We start from the raw sequence: 18,276 nt of genomic DNA, 5'->3' as shown, positions 1-18,276 counted from the left end.
GCCGTGGCCACGGCAGGGGCTGAGAGTTCCAGGGAAAGGGGTTGGTATTGTTTGTTTTGAACTCCTGTGACATTCTCTGATGGTCAAGGCTTTTTGCTTTTTTTGTTTTAATTCTGTCAGATTTCTTGGCTAAGACTTTGTTGTTGTTCAAGGCCTTTTTTAGCATACCTTTTTTTTTTTTTTTTTTTTTTTTTGGGTACCAGGGATCGAACTCGGGTCCTTGCGCTTGCGAGGCAGGCCACCATCAAGGCCTTTTTTAAAAGTGTCTCACAGTGTAGTCCAGGCTGGCCATGAGCTCACTATGTAGCCCAGACTGGTGTCAAACTCATGGTGATCCTCCTGCCTCAGCCTCCTAAGTAGAGGGTTTATAGAAGTATACCACCAACAAAAGACTTCTTCAATACAACTTTTTGCTTCAGTGTTTTTCATATTATAAGGAACACTGTATGCCACTTTATTCTGAGACAGAGTCTTGCTAAATTTCCCAGGTGGGACTAATTTTGTGATCCTCCTGCCTCAGCCTTTGGTGTGTTGGGTCTAAAGGTATGCGCCGCTGCACCCTGACTCAGTCTTCCTATACTCCGGAGTTTCTCAAGCCCAGCTGGACACTTCTTTGTCTTCAGGCTGTCATAAGATGATTTAGCAGCATCTGTAGCCTCTCACCAATTCCAGGAACCCCAACCTAGCTGTGCCTACAAAAATGTCTGTAAGCATTGCCATTTGTCACCCCCACCCCAGGCTAGCGGGTTTCCCTCACTGAAAACCACTGGTTTAAGCCAGGCATGGTGGCACACCTGTAATCCTAGTGCTCTGGGAGACTGAGGCAGGAGGATCACAAGTTCAAGCCCATCCTGGACAATTTAGCAAGACCCTGTTTCCAAATTAAAATTTAAAAGAGGCTGTGGATGTAGCTCAGTGCAGAGGCCCTGGGTTCACCCCAAGACCACAAGGAAAGCGCAGCACCGTATGTACGTATGAAGGTCCTTCAGCATTGAGATTTCGCTCTTGAGCATCCAGTCGCCATGCCACAGGTTTGGTGCTGGCTGCGCTGTGTGTTGGGGTTGGGGCTGGTATGAGGTCAGCCGGCCAGTCACCTCTTCCTTTTCTTGGGAGGACCACGGGGCCCTGGCAGGCTGCCTGAGGTGTCTACCCTGACTCCTTCGGGCCCACACTCTGCTCTCCCTGGCTGTTGGGAAGTCACACAGGTCAGCAGAGCTCACTCCTGTGTCAGACGACATGGAAGGTTCGGCGCCCAGGGCCTTTGTGGCACTAAATACTGGAACTTTGTTCTTCCCTAGGTTACTTGAAGAATCTCCTGGAAGACTCTGGAGAATACAGAGACACTCAAGGTAAACACCCTGGCAGAGATATCTCATGTTTCTTTAGGCCCGGAAAGGAAAATTATACCAGTCTCAGAACTCAGAGACAAAACTGTTTTTAGCTGGGCACGGTGGCACAGATTATAGTCCCAGCATTCTGAGAGGCGGAGGCAGAGTCAGGAAGGTCTGGGGTTGTAGCATGGTACAGAGATCCCAGATTCTATCCTCAGTGCTGCAAAACAAACAAACAAACAAAAAACTAAAATCACACACACGCCCACCTCATAAGAGGACGTGAAGCTTTAAAACATAGTGCACACCTGTAATCCTAGCACTTGGGAGGCCGAGGGAGAAGGATTGGTGCAAGTTCCAGACCAGTGTGAACTATGGAGTAAGACCCTGTCTGGAAAACCAGGTCTTCTAAGCAGATTAAAAGAGAACTTGGTAAGGAAGTACATCAGTGCTGGGAGGCAGATTTGACGGCAGAATCAGCCTCGCAGGCAGCCTCTACAAGGGCGAGCACAGTGGCTGCGTCTGGAAGTCCTCCCCTGTGTTCTCAGTCGCGCTGCGGCTGTAATAGGGTCGTGTTGTACAGATGGCCACTCTTCATCTTTCTGAAATGAGGATGGAGCCGGGTGTGGTGGTGCACGCCTAGAATCTTTGCACTCAGGGAGGCCGAGGCCAGAGGATCCCAAGTTGGAGCCCCCATCTGGGGAGTTTTGCATTTTAGTGAGACCCAGTCTCAAAATAATAAAAGATAGGTGCTTCACTTCTCAGAGCACCCACACTCACTTGAATATATCAGAAGCAGATATCTGTATCTACACCTCATGAATCCTCTTCATGTCTCTTAAAAAAATAAAAATAAAAAATAAAGGTGCTGGAGGCTGAGGATGTAGCTCACTACAAAGGCCCTGAGTTCAGTCCCCACTACTGCAAATTAAATAAATATAAATAAATATTTTTGAAAAGTAAAAGGAACTTCAGGTGGCCAAGTGGCTGGGTATTATGATTTGTGTACTTACTAAGTCCCAAGGCTCCTCCCGCCCTAGGAATTGTATTGCAGGAAAGCAGGGAAGATGTCCAGGGGGCAGATGGTGGAGCCCCACTCCGGAGCTCTGAGGGGTGGCTGGGTCCCCTGGAAGGGAAACTGCTTTCCTGGACTGCTGCTGGCCTCATGCCTGTGATCCCAGCTTTGAGAGGGAGGCTGAGGCAGGAAGATCACTGAAGGCCTAAGCCCAGTTGGGCTACAGTAGCAAGACCCTGTCTCAAACAAACAAACAAAAACCCTAAATTAAAAAAAAAAAAAACAACTAAACTGAATTAAAATATAAGGGCTCAGCTTCCCTGTCTTAGTCTGATTCTAGCAGGTGGGAGTTGGTAAATGGTCGCCCACTGACAGCCACTAGGTATCTCCCAGCATGTGCAGGAGTCCCCGCTGCTGGGGCGGAGGGCAGCTCCCCGGGAAGGACACGGCCAAGCCCGGCCCCCGTCCGCTTCCTGAGCTGCGAGTGCAGAGTGTCTGTCCAGTGTGTTATGAGGAAGCGGCTCAGTGTGCAAGATGGCAGTGGTGGCCCTCAGCCGTGCAGCGGTGTTGTCCTTTCTAATCGACAGCTGCTAACCCCAGACCAAGAGAGCCGCAATGAGCCCTGACCCTCTCACACTTGTTAGTTTTTATTTTGTTTTAATTTGACTTATTTTTGGTTTTTTGAGATAAGATCTCTTGCGGTCCAGGCTGGTGCCAAACTGGAGAGCCTCCTGCCTCAATCTCCTGAGTTCTGGGATCACCTCTGTGTGCTGCAGCACCTGGCTCCTTTCCTATGGTTATGGTTTCCTGTATTAAGATCCTCCTCTCTCCTGACCCTTCTCCCACAAGCCAGTTTGTACTAGGATGGCTTAGCCTCTGGGTAAAAGCCTACTCTCACCTCAGGGGGACAGTTAGGTCCCGCCCTAGAACAAGCGGACATTCCTGCTTGTGTAGATGTGGCCAGCATTGAGTGACTTGGGCTTGTGGGTGTTCATAGGTGTTGTGTGCAATCTTTTTCCTTCATCACCGAGCCTAGTATCCATGTGTCTGGGAAAGAGCTGTCTGTTGGAAACTGCTATGGTCAGGCCGTGTGTTGCTGCACTAGTGACCAGGTCCCTTCTGTCCCTCCCTCCTTAGATGCCCTTGCTGTGGTTATAGAGGTGGCCAACCACGCCAATGACAGCATGAAGCAAGGCGTGAGTATCTGCACTCACTTGGTGGCTGGTGCCCCATGGGGCCGGCCAGGCCTGAGCCGTTGTCTCCCCGCAGGACAACTTCCAGAAGCTCATGCGGATCCAGTGCAGCCTCAGTGGGCACCAGGAGATCCTGCAGCCGGGCCGGGTAGGTGTCTGTACCTAGTGTTTATTTTAGTTATGAAAATAGGTTACCTGTGTCTGGACGTGGTGGTACATGGCTGTAAGCCCAGCCCTCCGTGGCTGAGGCAGGAGGATCAATTGCCCAAGAGTTCAAGGCCAGCCTGGATTGCATAATGAGACCCTGTCTCAAAACAAAAGAAAACTGGGAAACACCCACAATGGGAGTGCGTGTGGCAGGAAGTGCAGTTCAGTGAGGACAAAGGCAAGGGACCCCGCAGATTCCTGTCCAATGATTTAATAGTGTCATTGTATTGTATAATAACAGCTGACTTCGTAGAGCTTTGAATGCAGTTTCATTTAAGTCTTGACTGTGAGAGAGGGTCATGGAGGAGGATAAATGGTATCTCGATGCTCCTTAGAGAGCACAGAAGTGGTCTGAGGAAGGAGTTCAAGAAAATTACAGAATGAAACTGTCAGGACCAAGGACCCTCAGCTCACGGAGGACCCTGTGGCCAATGCTGGCTTTATAATCTTAGCTTCTGTCCAATTTCCAAATGACTGTTCAGGTTTAAAAAGAAACTGAAGGTGCCAGACATGGTGGCAAACCCTACAATCCCAGAACTCTGGACACGGAGGCAGGAGGATCACTGAGAGTTCAAAGCGAGCCTGCCGAACAGAATGAGACTCTCTCTCAAAAAGACAAAAAAAACCCTGGGGGCCTGGGAGTGGAGCTGGTAATACTGCCCTTGCTCAGTGTGTGTGAGGCCCTGGACTTCATACCCAGCGCCATGCCCAGAAAAAAGAAGGAAAAACAAAGGAAACAAACCTGCCTGTCCAGAGTCCAAGGAAGAGGCTGGGGCAAGCTGGGAGGGGCTGCCATGCGTGGAGCTGTGCGGGCTGGGACTGACGCGTTCGCCTGTGACCCAGGTTTTCCTCAAGGAAGGGGTCCTGAGGAAGCTGTCCCGGAAGGTCATGCAGCCGCGCATGTTTTTCCTGGTAAGGCGTCTGGGTTGCTCCTGGGGTTGGGGGGCGGCTCTGTGGGACGGAGGAGCGGGGCAGGCACCGGACAGTTTCGAGGCCTCTATGACGGGCTGCTGTGCCGCCCAATCAGAAAAGTGATTCCTTCGGGGACTGAGTTGGCTTTGTATTTGGTTGGGAAGAATTGTTTGCATCAAGTGCTTTTTAAATAATAGAACATTTCAGGCACTTCTTAGGGAGAGGAGCAGAACAGAAGTATTTTCTTCAGAGAACTGTTAACAGAGAGGCAATATTTGTCCTTTGTGCTCAGATTTTGTCAGTATCTTTGATGGTGAGCTTGGCGTGGTGGCACACACCTGTAATCCTAGCACTCAGGAGGCTGAGGCAGGAGAGTTACCGATAATTTGAGGCCAGCCTAGTCTTCGTAATGAGACCAGGTCTCAAAAAAAAACCCTTAGGCGCTAACGTGAGCATCTTGTCATTTGTCCCATGCAATGCTCCTCCTTTCAGTTTAACGACGTCCTGCTGTACACCACACCGCTGCAGTCTGGGATGTACAAGCTGAACAGCATGCTCTCCCTGGCTGGGATGAAGGTCAGTGTGGGGTAGCTCTTCTTCCTACTCCAGGGTGCAAACCTACCGACTGCAGAGGGATCCGTGATGGTTGTGTTTCTCCCATCCCTCCCCCTCTCCAGATGCTGTTCGTGCCCGTGTTTGTAAATTCGTATCATTTCTTCATTGGGGCATTCATTCATTCAAAGTCTATTTATGGAGAGTGACTGTAAGCAGAACATGGTCATAAATTTGGTGAAAATACAAGGATGGCTGGAAACACGATGCTTTTTGACTAGTTGGGAGCTTAATACACTAGATAAATACCTGTGAAGTTGACAGTAACAAATCTCACTAAAAAAATGCTGGGCATGGTGATTCATCTCTGTAATCCCAGTGCTCAGGAGGCTGAGGCAGGAGACTCTCAGCAAGTACAAGTCCAGCCTGGGCTACATAATGAGGTCAAGGGGAGCCCAGGCTACATAGTGAGACCCTGTCTCTCTCTCTCTCTCTCTCTCTCTCTCTCTCTCTCTCTCTCTCACACACACACACACACACACACACACACATCCACACACACACACACACACACACCCACTGTAAAGGCTTGCTTTAGCTCTTGGGAGTTTAGGAAGGCAGCTCTTGGAGGGAGTGGCGTGCAGCCGTTGATTGACAGCTGGGGAAGCAGAAGCAAGGCCTGTGGGAGGAAGAGAAGGGGAGCCTGAGGTCAGGGTGGCCGGAGGTGGCGCTGTGACTTCAGCCCCACAGTGGGAAGCTGGGCCTTCGCCAGGGTGGCGGAGGGGAGCTGTGGTAAGCGCCACAGGGAGGCAGCTGTGGCTACCGTCTCCAAGCTGGGATTTGCAATAGTACGCATGGGTGTCCTCAAACTGCTCTCTTCCAGGTCAGGAAGCCCTGCCAGGAGGCCTATCAGAATGAACTAAAGATCGAGAGTGTCGAGCGCTCCTTCATCCTCTCAGCCAGGTACTCTTTTTACTCATTTTTTTTGTTTGCTTGCTTGTTTGAGACGTCTCACTGTGCAGCCCAGGCTGGCCTCGAACTTGTGCTGTCTCCTGCTCAGCCTCCCGAGTGCTGGGATTACAAGCTTGCGCCACCTCCCAGCCACCTTGTGGATTTCCGGCTTTAGCTTAGGAGCCGCAGGAAGCTGCCGAATGTCATTCCTGGGGAGGCGGGGGTCAGAGGATCTCACGGTCCTGTGGCTCATGCCTTAGGGTGGAGCAGAGGCAGAAGGGTCCTGCGAGCCCCAGCTAAGTAGTGACCCTGTCTCAAAACAAACAGCTGTAGTTTTAGCTCAGTGGTACAGCCTCCAAAGCACAACATCCTGAGTTCGATCTCTGGTATCAAAACCAAAACAACAAAGCAAAATGAAACAAAAACACCGAACAGAAAAGCAGAGGAGGTGCTGAGCAGGGTGGGATGCCCTGGGGACCTGCCTGGTGGTGATTCTTCCCAGTAGGTGGGAGTGGCAGTTAGTGCTCTGCTGGGCGCCCAGGTCTGCAGGGGAAGGAGGACTTGGCCCGGCTCTTTTGGGTCCTTGGAGGACGGGGCTGGTTATGCTGATGCTGTCACCAAAGGAGCCCTAGGCGGTCTCACTCCACTGCACCTGCATCGGCTGTGGGCTGTGAGCACTGTCTTGACAGATGCCCACAGGGCACGAGCCAGGGCGATGAACGCGGCTGGGAACAGCACATGCACCCAGGCTGCACAGCAGAGCTGCAGTCCACCCACCACCCAGGCTCCTGAGGTCCAGCGGTGATTCTCCAGGTAGCCCTGCCTTCCTCTCTGCTTTTTGTGACTTCTCAGTAAACGACAGGAGAGTGTGGGAGAACGGGTGACATCTCATGAAGGTTGGCCTGGGAGTCCAAGAAGAACACCGGATGGGCCTGGTGGCACACGCTTCTAATCCCAGCACTTGGGAGGCTGAGGCAGGAGGATCGCAGCAAGTTTGAGCTCAGCCTGAGCCACACAGGAAGACCCTGTCTCAGAAAAACAAAAATGCATGGACTGGCTGGCTGTGGGCTGGTAGTCATGCTGAGTCCCTAATACCCTTGGTGCTGTTGGTGCTGGTCTGCAGTGTGGATCTGTAAGTGGTGACCGTGGGTGAGATGTCTCGTGGGGAAGAGCGGAAAGTCCGGGTCCTCCAGGAGCAGCTCCCAGGCGGAGGCTTGGCGACTTGTGACAAGCACTCAGTGCTGTTGGCTGACGTGGTGTTGCTATTAGAACAGGCTCATGTTGGTAATCTCAGCCCTCTGGGAGACTGAGACAGGAAAGTTGCAAAGTTCAAGCCAAGCCTGGGCAGCCTGGTGATTTAACAAGACCTTGTCTCAAAATAAAAGCTCAGAAAGGGCTGGGGATGTAGCTCAGTGTGAGGGCGATTAGAATACTAGACGCAACTGAAACAGGTTTGGTTTGGTTTAGAAGGCAAGGGGTTATTCTGTTGTTGTTCTACCTTTTTCTGTCCGTAGGAGTGAATACCCTAAAGAGTGTTTGGAACAGCCAAAGCCACTTAATAAAGAGTGCATTTCTCAGGGCGAGCGCAGTGGGCAATCCACGTGGTTTCTGGTATTCCTGGAGCTGCTCACCAGGCGTGGTGGTGCTCACCCAGAATCCCAGCACTCGGGAGGCCAGGGCAGGAGGACTGCTTGTTCAAGGACAGCCTGGACTACATTGCAAGACCCTGTCTCAAAACAAAATCAACAGCAAGGGTCTGGGGACTGAGTAGCTTAGTGGTGTGGCACTTGCCTAGAATACATGAGGCTCTAGGTTGGTCCCCGGTGCTGCAAAGGGGTGTGTGTGTGTGTGTGTGTGTGTGTGTTGTGTACCATTATGATGGGCTTTTCTTTTGGTTGTGGTGGTGCTAGGGATTCCACCCGTGACTTTGTGCCTACTAGGCAAGTGCTCCACTGCTCTGCTACATCCTCAGCCTGTTAACGGAATTATCAATATTTGAAATTACTAATTAAAATTAAAAACCAAGAGCTGTCATGTAAAGGTACAAGATCCCAATGTTGATTGTAACTGTACTGTATACCTAAAATGGACCAATAAACTCAGGGAGAAAAAAAAGCCAAAAAAAATTAAGCTGGGCGAGGTAGCACATGCCTATGATACCAGCACCTGGGAGGCTGAGGCAGGAGAATCACCAGGAGCTCAAAGACAACCTGAGCTATATACTGAGTTCAAGGCCAGCCTGGGATGCACAGTGAGACGCCATCTCATACAAAATAATAACAGAGAGTGAACAGTGCAGTGAATACAAACTCATTCACCCAGATGCAGAAATCATCAAGCATTGCTACCAATTTTCCTTTTCTTAAAAGTTTTCTAAAGTATTTTAAAACAAAGTGCATTTGTCAGGACTTCTGCAGTGTGCCTTTCTACAAAGTATGTTTCTTCCATCACAATGTCGTCTTGATGGCTTTGGTTTTCTTAGGATGCTGTTTAAGCCAGTCGTAGAGTCTCTGCCTTCCCCCTGCATTTACTTGTATTTCTTACATCTGCCTCTCAGTTTTGAAATGCAAAACACAGTTTAAACAATGGCTCCCAAATGTCCTGACAGCGGTGATGATTAGGAGCCACCACAGATTGGGAAGGAGAGGCCTGGTCACAAAAACACAGAACAAGCTGGGCACTGTAGCACACACCCTAATCCCAGCACTCTGGGAGCCCGAGGCAGGAGGGCTGCAAGTTCAGACCCAGCCTGGTCAATTTAGCTGTTTTGCAAGATCCTGTCTCAAAGTAAAAAATAAAGAGAGGGCTGGGAATGCAGCTCAGGGAAAAGGCCCTGCGGTCAATCTCCAGTACCATGCACACAGAAGAAGACAGAGCAGTCGCACCATTCCAGGGACAGACTTGCCCTTTCTGACCCATTCCTTTGAAAGTCTAGCTAAAGGCAGCTCCTGCCCGCTGGGTGGGCACAGAGTGCTCACAATAGGGCTGGCCGATTCCCCTTGTAACCACACCTTCAGCGTCTGTTTTATGACACTAAACATATGTCCACTTCGTGGAGCTTTCCAAGGAATTTTAGTTGTGTTCAGGGAGCTAAAGACACTGGGGACTCTGTGCTATGAGCTGGTGTTTGTAACTTGATCCTAACAATGTTTTTAAATTCTAGGGCTGTGTCTTAGGGAAACCCTTGATTCTCCAAAAAATCATAATCACAAACCATAAGCCAAATAAAAGTGCCTGGACCTGGAGACCTTCTGATTGGTGCGTGTGTGCACCACACCGCTCAGTGATGCCATCCCTCATGGATGACATTTCTCAGTCCCCTTAAATCCTCCCCCTCCGCGGCTGTGGGCGGCTGTGGGCGGCCGGGTCCATGTGCCGCGCCCCTGGGAGAGGAGGGAGGTGCTGCACACTTGGACCCTGTGGGTTTGCGTCCCCTGCCAGGGCGGCTCGGAAGGCAGGTGGGGTCCAGCCCAGTCCGCTTCACAGGACCCCCTTGCCCCGCAGCTCTGCCCGCGAGAGGGACGAGTGGCTGGCAGCCATCTCCGGGGCCATAGATGAGCACACCAAGAAAAGAATCACCTTCTGTCCTGGTAGGAGTCTGGATGAGGTATTGTTTCTCCTTCTGTTTATCTTCCAGTGCATTTCAAACAGCTTTGACTTTACAGAGCCTTCTCACGGGTTAGGGTTAGAAAAGCAGCGTGCGTTTCAGGGAAGGATGGTGGTGTGTATCTGATTTAGAGCTACATGTTTAACCATCTGTTAATGTCTAACTGCAGGTCAGTGGGTTTTGTTTTGTTTTGCTTTGTTTTGGAGATGAGGGGCATTTGAGACAGGGTCTCCTTATGTGGTTCAGGCCGGCCTTGAACACACTGTGTACCCCTGGCTGGCTTCACACTTGCAGGGATCCCTCTGCCTCAGCCTCCCCAGTGCTGAGATTACACTATTCCCAGTGTCTTAACTGCAGATCTAGGAGAAGAACACATAGCATACTCATACTTTTTCCCAGCTATAAAAAAAGTTTTTTCTTTTTTGGTACTGGGGATCAAACTCAGGACCTTGTGCTTGTGACGTAGGCGGCAGAACCACTGAGCTAAATCCCCAGCCCACCCAGCTATAAAGTTTTATTGTAGTTGGTGTGGTATACATACATACCTGTCATCCATGCTCTCCGGGAAGCTGAGTCAGGAGGATCTCAAGTTTGAGGCCAGCCTGAGAAATTTAGCATGACCCTGTCTCAAAATTTTCAAAATGGTAATAAGAGGCTACAGATATAGCTCAATGTGAAGGTCCTGGGTTTAACCCCTAGGATCAAAAAATTGGTTTTTTTCCAATAATTTGGGTATGGTGTGATGAACTCGAGGTGATCCTCCTGCCTCAGCCTCCCGAGGGCTGGGCTCAGAGGTGTGCACCACCACACCCAGCGCATCTTTTGGAGTTCTTTTTGGAGGTTTTTTTTTTTTTTTTTTTTTTTTTTTTTTTTTTGGTACCAGGGATTGAACTTGGGTCCTTGCACTTGTAAGGCAGGCCACCGAACCGCTGAGCTAAATCCCGGCCCTAGAGTCGGTTTTGCAGCAGAGGGTTTTTGGGGTGTAGCTGACCCTAGCACTAACATCCTGAGTACAGGAGAGCTGTAATGGCCCCTCACCCCCACGTCCACAACCCGACTGTGCCGCCTACCAGTCCACGGAGGCCACAGCCATTCTTCTCCCTCAGACTGACGCGGAGAGGCAAGAGGAAGCAACTCCACTGGGCTCCAAGGCGCCCATCTGGGTCCCCGACACCCGGGCCACGATGTGCATGATCTGCACCAGTGAGTTCACTCTGACCTGGAGGCGACACCACTGCCGGGCCTGTGGGAAGGTGAGTGTGGGCCCTGCCCAGATGCCTCCACTTAGCAGAGCGAGACCAGAAACGCGGGGCAGGCGCAGGCTGCAGGCCCCGTACCAGGATGGCAACGGCAGCTGGTCCAACTGAGAGGCCTTTGCACGCAGAGCGCTGTTCTGAACGCTGCGGGACAGTTCTCTGGCCCTGGAACTTGACGTGGGATGTGCTCAGTGGTCCCTGGGGCCTCTGCGTCTCCGAGCGGGTCCCGAGTGCCAGCTCCCTCCGCTTGGAAACTTGGACAGGGCTGCGCACTGTGATGAAATAACCGCAATGTGTTTCAGGTCGTCTGCCAAACCTGCTCCTCAAATAAGTATGGCTTAGATTACCTGAAAAACCAACCCGCCAGAGTATGTGAACATTGTTTCCAAGAACTGCAGAAATTAGGTAATATATAAATAAAAACTTCATCAAAAATTCCTCTTTCCCACATGCTTTCAAATAGCCACTTGGCTGTGTGTGGCAGCACACACTTGAAATCCCAGCACTCAGGAGGTTGAGGCAGGAGGATCTCCGCCAGTTCGAGGCCAGCCTGGGCTACACAGGGAGACCCGGTCTCAAAAAACCAATAAAGAAAAATGGAATGAAGGAGAGAGAGAAAGAAAAGAAGGAACCTAAACAGCTTTCTGAAAGAATCATCTTTGGTCCATTAGCAACAGTTTTTAATACTTGGCTCAAAATTACCTCTGCCAGCTTCTTAAGCAGAGTTAATGGCAAGGACTGCGCGAGTCTGTCTTGTGGGAAGGAATCTTTGATTAAATCTCTGAAATGGATGGGACCTTAAAGAAGTCTCGGTTATGATCCGAGCACTCAGGAGGCTGAGGCAGGAAGATTGCAGCAGGTTCAAGGCCAGCCTGGGCTACATAATAAGGTCAAGGCCAGCCTGAACTGCATGGCGAGACTCTGTCTGGAAAAAAAAAGCATAACCCCATAGTTGACAGTGGAAAGTCTTCCTCCTGTGAGTAATCTGCGGCCCATGGTGTAGAGCTTGAGTCTTGCTGAAGGGCAGTCGCTTCCGGCTGTGCCGATCGCTCGCCATCCATTCCAGATCACCAGCAGAGGACCAGCTCCCCTGGAGGCCAGAGGACCCCGTCCAGCACCTTGTCCTCCATGCTGCAGTCCATCCCCCCGGGGCGCAAGCAGAAGAAGATCCCTGCGGCTCTCAAAGAAGTAAGTGCTTCCCATGGCGGCCGGCTGCAGCATTCACAGCCTGCAGTGCTCGGGATCGGGACGGAGGACGTCATTTGCCAGCAGGGTTAGGCGTGAGGGCCTGAGCCTTGGGCCTGGGTCTCCCCAGGGCCTCCCTCCTTTAGAAAATGGCTGGAGACAGGGTTGGACAACACCATATAGCAACCATAGGAAGTAAAGATATGTTGGGCACATATGGATTTTTGTTTTTGAGACAGGATCTCACTTTGTAGTGCAGGCTGGCCTGGAATTTAATGTCAATCCTCCTGCCTCAGCTTCCCACGTGCTGGGATTACTGGTGTGCACCACCACACCCAGCTGACCCGTGAATTTTTAAAAGTTACTTCCAGGAGACCCCCTCGCCTGAAGAAAGAAGTCCCTGGAATAATTTTGGGCATTTCAGTAGCATTTACTGGTCTGCACGTTTGCTCTTTGTAGATACTGATTGGTTATGGACAATAGACTTAGACAGTAGGTTATCTTCGTTTTTATTTTACTCTTTGTTTTACAGTGCAGGGGGGTTAAACACAGGGCCTTCACACTCAGCTACATCCCTAGACCTTTTAAAATGTTGAGACGGGGTTTCGCAAAGTCACTCGAGCCAGACTTGAACTTTCCAGCCTCCTGCCTCAGCCTCCCATAGTGTTGAGCTAAAGGCGGGCACCACTAGGCCTGGCTCTGTTTTTCTTTTTCATTTAAAATTTTCATGGTGCGGTGGGCCGTGAGCTTAGCCCTGGACAGCGAGATGCACAGCTGCAGCCCCTATCCCGGCCTAGCCCCCGACACTTCAGCCTCAGTACACAACGTTCCAGCCGCGTGTGTGGCAATCCGCTCATTACCAAGCCCCTCAGAAGCTGGTTTTGTGGCCAGCAGAGTCCAGTGTGTGTGTTGGGGTTATTTGTGCTTGCAAAGTGGCTATGTCTCCAGTTGGCCCGACCTCCCGGCTAAGTGATCCTCCCCACTCTGCCTCCTGAAGCTGCCTCGGCTCTTAATAGGGTTTTTCATTCTTCTCTTAGCTTTTTGAGTTTACTGTTTAGTCCAGGCCAATGCAGCGATCCTCCTGCCTCAGCTTCCGATTCTCTAAAGGAGAACCACCCTAAAACTTTGACCCAAATCTTACTTATTATGTTCCCAGCTGAAATCACCCAGAGTAGTCTATAGCCAGTTTCACAAAATAGTAAGAATAAGATTTACAAAGTTCAAGTTCTAACTGCTGAGTTGTGTGTGAAACTGGTTATTGAGCGCCTGTGAAGTAGCTCTTCCTCCCTCAGATCCCCGATGTGAGTCTGATTCGGAACTTGAGGCTCTTGTCTCTTGCCAGAAGCAGGGCTGTGCCTGCAGTCCCGACTGCTCCGGAGGCTGAGAAGGGCGGGTGGCTGGAGCCAGAGCAAGCTAGCAAGATTTCCAACTCCTAAAAAAATAAGCAAAGGCCAGGTAGGGTGGCCCATGCCTGTAATCCCAGCTCTCAAGGAAGGCTGAGGCAGGAGGATTGCTATGAGTTCAAGGTCAGCCTGGTAAGTTAGTAACCTATCCAGATCTTGTCTCAAACTAAAATAAAAAATGCACTAGGGATGGAGCTCTTGTGTGCAGGCTGGATTCAATTCCTACTCCCAGGGAAAATTTTTAATTCATTAAGTTGAAGAATTACATTTTTAGAAAAGCACAGTAGGCTTTGGGTCATGCTTTTTTTCCTCTCCTACTAAAACAGAACAGCCCAGCATCGTGGTGCATTAGGAGGCAGTGGCAGGAGGATTGCTGAGAGTTCGAATCCAGCATGGACCTCTCAAAAAATCAAAACGAAAGAGACAGAGAGAGAGAAGGGAGGGGGAGAGAGAGAGACAGACAGAAACCCGGGTAAACCAGGTAAAATTTTGAAATCTCTTATGAAAGAAAAGGTTTTTCGCTCACACTAACAGCAGTATTGAGTTTGTTCTGCGGCAGGCTCTGCACGTACGCAGCTCTGTTCTGAAATAGTCTCCTGTCGCTGTCACTGCTTTTAACACCCAACACACGGCGCAGCGCTGCTGTTCCTCCAGCCCGACCGACCGGAAGGCCGCTGACCGTGCGGCTTCCCCTTCCCCGCTAGGTGTCGGCCAGCACGGAGGACTCCTCCATGAGCGGCTACCTGTACCGCGCCAAGGGCGCCAAGAAGCCGTGGAAGCACCTGTGGTTCGTCATCAAGAACAAAGTGCTGTACACGTACGCGGCCAGTGAGGTGAGCCGGAGACCGGCGGGAGGAACCTGCAGCGGCCGGAGGATGCGCCTGTCCGGTTCTGTGACTTGAGGTTTATCCTGTGGCCCTGGGACCCAGCCCCAGCCCCAGCCTTCAAGCCTGCTGGGCCAATTCCCTGCCACCGTGCTTTGCTTTGGGAGACGCTGCCGCTGTTTCCTTACTGCAGTGATGTTCTTGCTTCCGACCCTGAGAGCTCTTGCTCAAGGGTTCAGGAATTCTCCCCTTTTGAGACTGGCTCGCTCGGTAGTGCAGGCTGGCCTTGAACTGTCTACCCCACCCTGTGGCCTCGGAGCCCAGGCTGGTCAAACTCCAGCGATCTTCCTGCCTCGGCCTCCTGAGTGTGGGATTACAGGCGGGATGGGGCCGAGCCGGAGATCAGGGTTTTCTGTCCTTCTCTCCTCTCTGATCTGGTGTTTCTGCAGTCTGAAAACCTCGAGGGGAGGGCGTTCCGTAGTCGCTTACCTTTCTAAGGAAACTTGCAGCGTCGCCTCCTCGGCTGTAGCAGAATTAAAGTGAGGCTCGGCAGCTGTGAGTGCAGTGAGGTGACCACTGGCACAGCGCCTGGCATGTGGCCAGGGCGCCGAGTGTGGTGCGCGGATGCCAGCGCCCTTGTGTCTGAAGCGAACGCCTCTCTGGGGTTTGTGTCCACCCCAGGATGTGGCGGCTTTGGAGAGTCAGCCTCTGCTGGGGTTCACGGTCGCCCAGGTGGGAGGTGAAGGTGCCGAGCCCCGGGTGTTCCAGCTCCTACACAAAAACATGGTGTTCTACGTCTTTAAAGCAGAGGATGCCCAGTCGGCCCAGAAGTAAGTGGCACACACGAGTCCCTCCTGTACATGAGACCCTGAGTTGTTCTTTGATTTGTGTTTTGCAGTTCTAGGGACTGAATTCAACGTCTTTGCCCTGACCTGCATTTCCAACCCACCTGCCCTTCCCTCCCTCCCTTCTTTCCCCTCCCACCTTTCTTTTTGGTTTTTTGAGACAGTGTCTTGCTCCATAGTTCTGGCTGGATTGAACTCAGAATCCAAAGTGACCCTCCCGCCTCAGCCTCCTGTGTGCTGGGGTTACAGGCATGCACCACCATGCCTGGTCCATGATAGCCTATTATAAGAAACTATATTTGAGTAAGAAAGGAAAGAAATTACTGTAGTTAGGTTCCACGACAGTGATAGTTGGTAGGGAGGAAAGAGACCACACCTGACATCTTCCAAGCACTCGTAGCTGTGTTAGGTAAAAACGATCCTAGAACGACCTCGATGGCATTTTGTAAACCCATGTATTGCATGCAAAATAGTACTTTGCGGGGGGTGGACTGAATACCAGGTGGATTGAGGAATATTAGGATTCACCAGGAGACTTGGGCTGGTGGAGCTCACGGAGGAGGAAAGGGTGCACAGTGAGTGTTCCTGAAAACACTGCATCAGAGGCCCAGAAAGGAGGAAGAGGAGCTGTCCTAAAGGTCTTCAGTAATTTATTTACTTACTTAGCACAGTATTGTAGCGTGAACCCAGGAAGTTTGTACAGAGCTGCATCTCAAGCTCTTTGTTATACTAAGACAGTCTTGCTGTCTTAAGACAGTCAAGGTGGGCTCGAACGTGCAGTCCTCCTGCCTCAGCCTCCCAGAGTGCTGGGATCACGGGTGTGTACCTCTGAATCCAGCTAAAGGTTTTTAACTGACATACCCACTTCCAAAGCCAATTAAATAAGGGACTCGGGGCTTTATAGAACCTTTACACGTGAAATGGCTCCTTTCTCTCATGCCTCAGAGAAATGAAGACACGCTTTGTAGGCCAGAGTTTGGGACAAGTTTCAGAGACAGGTACTCTGAGTTTGCAGGAGTAGCCAGGCGCTATAGGAAACCCCTTCGCATGTTGTCAGCGTGACACAGGCCCGGGACCAGCTCTTGGCAGACACCTCTGCTCTCAGGCCTGCACTGTGTGAATCTAACTCATTTCTCTGACCTGCAGGTGGATAGAGGCGTTTCAGGAAGGCACTGTGTTGTAGCAGTATTGGTCTCTCCTGTTCTTCCAGGACGGTGGAATCTCATCAGAATGAAGTAAAAGCAATTCAAAGTTTCGTAAAAATAAACACTGCCGAGATAAATCCAGCCAAACCCTTTATCAGATACAAGAAATTATTTTGTTAGATATATGTAGGTTTTTTTAAATGTTTGTTTTTTTCATGTATGTTATTTATTAAAATTGTAATGTTTACTTAATGGTCAGAATTATGTCTGTCACATTGAATTCTAAAGTACCATTTCTTTAGAGAGCGGAACATGTAGCTTGTTCTGTAGTAACTATTTGTAACCCAGCCCACACGTGTTCTCTGCCTTGCCTTGTAACATTTCTTACTGGTTGTGAATCTCTGTAAGTAAAAAACACATAGAAGAAGCAAATTTCAATGCAGTATTTGGTTTAGAGATCATGATTACTGCCAGGCATAGTGGCGCAGGTCTGTTGTAATCCTAGCATTTGGGAGGCTGAGGCAGGAGGATCTCCAGGAGTTCAAGGCTGGCTTGAATTACATAGCAAGATCTTGTCTCAAAACCAAATATCAGAAGAAAGAGAAAGAAAGCTAAGATTATTATAAAACTACTGAAGAAAATAACATCTTCGAATCAATAAACTTAGAATATTTTTCCATCTTGAATGGAAAAGCACGTGGCCAGCTTCTACCTCAGTAACTGTGAAATGAAACTGGACCCTGTTACCTAGTTTTTCTACCTTGTGTGCCTCTGCTGGCATGCATTAATGTTACGTCATCAAAGAATTAAGCAAAGGGACAGTAACCTGAATTGTTTTGTATAACTCCATGCTTTGCTTTTCATTAAATTTAATTGTTTTTTAAAAGCTAGCTATCAGTTCGACATAAACATAAGTGGAATTTTTTAAAGTAGCAAAATACAGCACATTTATTTATTTACGTTTTTCTTCACAGCACTATGCTGGCGCCTCACTGAGGCAGGCTGGCTCTCCTCTCCCACGGAGCCACCGGCCAGCGTGTAGCAATGTTCTGGTCCTTAGTCTCCCCTGCCACTGCACACGCCCCCGTGGTGCTCACTGTGTACCTGCAGAGAGCACTAAGTTCCCTAAAATGCTGTGCTTTTAAAAATGAACTGGAGGGCTGGGGATTTAGGTCTGTGGCACTGCCTCCTGCCTCGCAAGCGCAAAGACTTGAGTTCAATCTCTGGTACCAAAAAAAAAAACAAAACAAAACTGGAATCACTATCAGAAAGGCACACATGCTAAGCCAGTATGAACTGAAACTGTATAGTATTTTTTTTGAAAAGCCTTTTTATACCTGTGTGTGATAGAGGTCCTTGGTGTTTACAGCCAAGTCCTTTCTTTCCTAGTCAGTGTCAGCAAGCCTCGTGTGCATAATTCTGGTGCACCTGTTGTTTAACCTATGAGTCACCTTGTACAAGAAACTGTCGATAAGCAAAAGAAAAATGCAATTAACACCATGATTAAAGTTGTACGTGATGTTCATAATAAACATTTTCTTGACTGAATTTACATAAAGGCAAGGTCTCCCATAGAATATGTCATTGAAGTGTAGAAGAACCAGTCATGGTGGCACATGCCAGTGATCCCAGTGGTCTGGGAGGCTGAGGCAGGAGGATCGCAAGTTTGAGCCCAGCCTGAGCAATTTAGCAATTTAGCAAGTGAGATCTTGTCTCAGAATAAAAAGGACTGGGGATGTGGCTCAGTGCAAAGGTCCTGAGAGTATATGTCTTGCTGTGACATAATTTTAAACCTGGTGTAACATCACACATCAGTTGTATAATACACTATCCTCAAGAAGTCTTTTTTA

At 49.9% G+C, this 18,276-nt stretch overlaps 1 protein-coding gene across 1 annotated transcript in view; it reads left to right on the top strand.

Annotated features, from left to right (window-relative positions):
* Nucleotides 1-16,959, top strand: part of Fgd6 (FYVE, RhoGEF and PH domain containing 6) — an 83,863-nt gene extending 66,904 nt beyond the window's left edge. Inside the window, exons 9-21 of the mRNA XM_010629223.1 lie at nucleotides 1,299-1,349; nucleotides 3,484-3,542; nucleotides 3,616-3,687; nucleotides 4,590-4,658; nucleotides 5,151-5,234; nucleotides 6,094-6,173; nucleotides 9,666-9,768; nucleotides 10,875-11,021; nucleotides 11,327-11,429; nucleotides 12,091-12,212; nucleotides 14,317-14,445; nucleotides 15,118-15,266; nucleotides 16,428-16,959. Coding sequence (XP_010627525.1) covers nucleotides 1,299-1,349; nucleotides 3,484-3,542; nucleotides 3,616-3,687; nucleotides 4,590-4,658; nucleotides 5,151-5,234; nucleotides 6,094-6,173; nucleotides 9,666-9,768; nucleotides 10,875-11,021; nucleotides 11,327-11,429; nucleotides 12,091-12,212; nucleotides 14,317-14,445; nucleotides 15,118-15,266; nucleotides 16,428-16,464 — 1,205 coding nt within the window. The 3' untranslated portion in view covers nucleotides 16,465-16,959. The remainder of the gene's footprint in view (nucleotides 1-1,298; nucleotides 1,350-3,483; nucleotides 3,543-3,615; nucleotides 3,688-4,589; nucleotides 4,659-5,150; nucleotides 5,235-6,093; nucleotides 6,174-9,665; nucleotides 9,769-10,874; nucleotides 11,022-11,326; nucleotides 11,430-12,090; nucleotides 12,213-14,316; nucleotides 14,446-15,117; nucleotides 15,267-16,427) is intronic.
* Nucleotides 16,960-18,276: the final 1,317 nt, after the last annotated feature.

The sequence above is a fragment of the Fukomys damarensis genome, unplaced genomic scaffold (genome assembly GCF_012274545.1).
Source record: "Fukomys damarensis isolate Sample0158 unplaced genomic scaffold, DMR_v1.0_HiC HiC_scaffold_15, whole genome shotgun sequence".
Taxonomy (NCBI): domain Eukaryota; kingdom Metazoa; phylum Chordata; class Mammalia; order Rodentia; family Bathyergidae; genus Fukomys; species Fukomys damarensis.
Note: the sequence above shows the minus strand (reverse complement) of the source record. Positions and strands in the feature narration are given on the sequence as shown.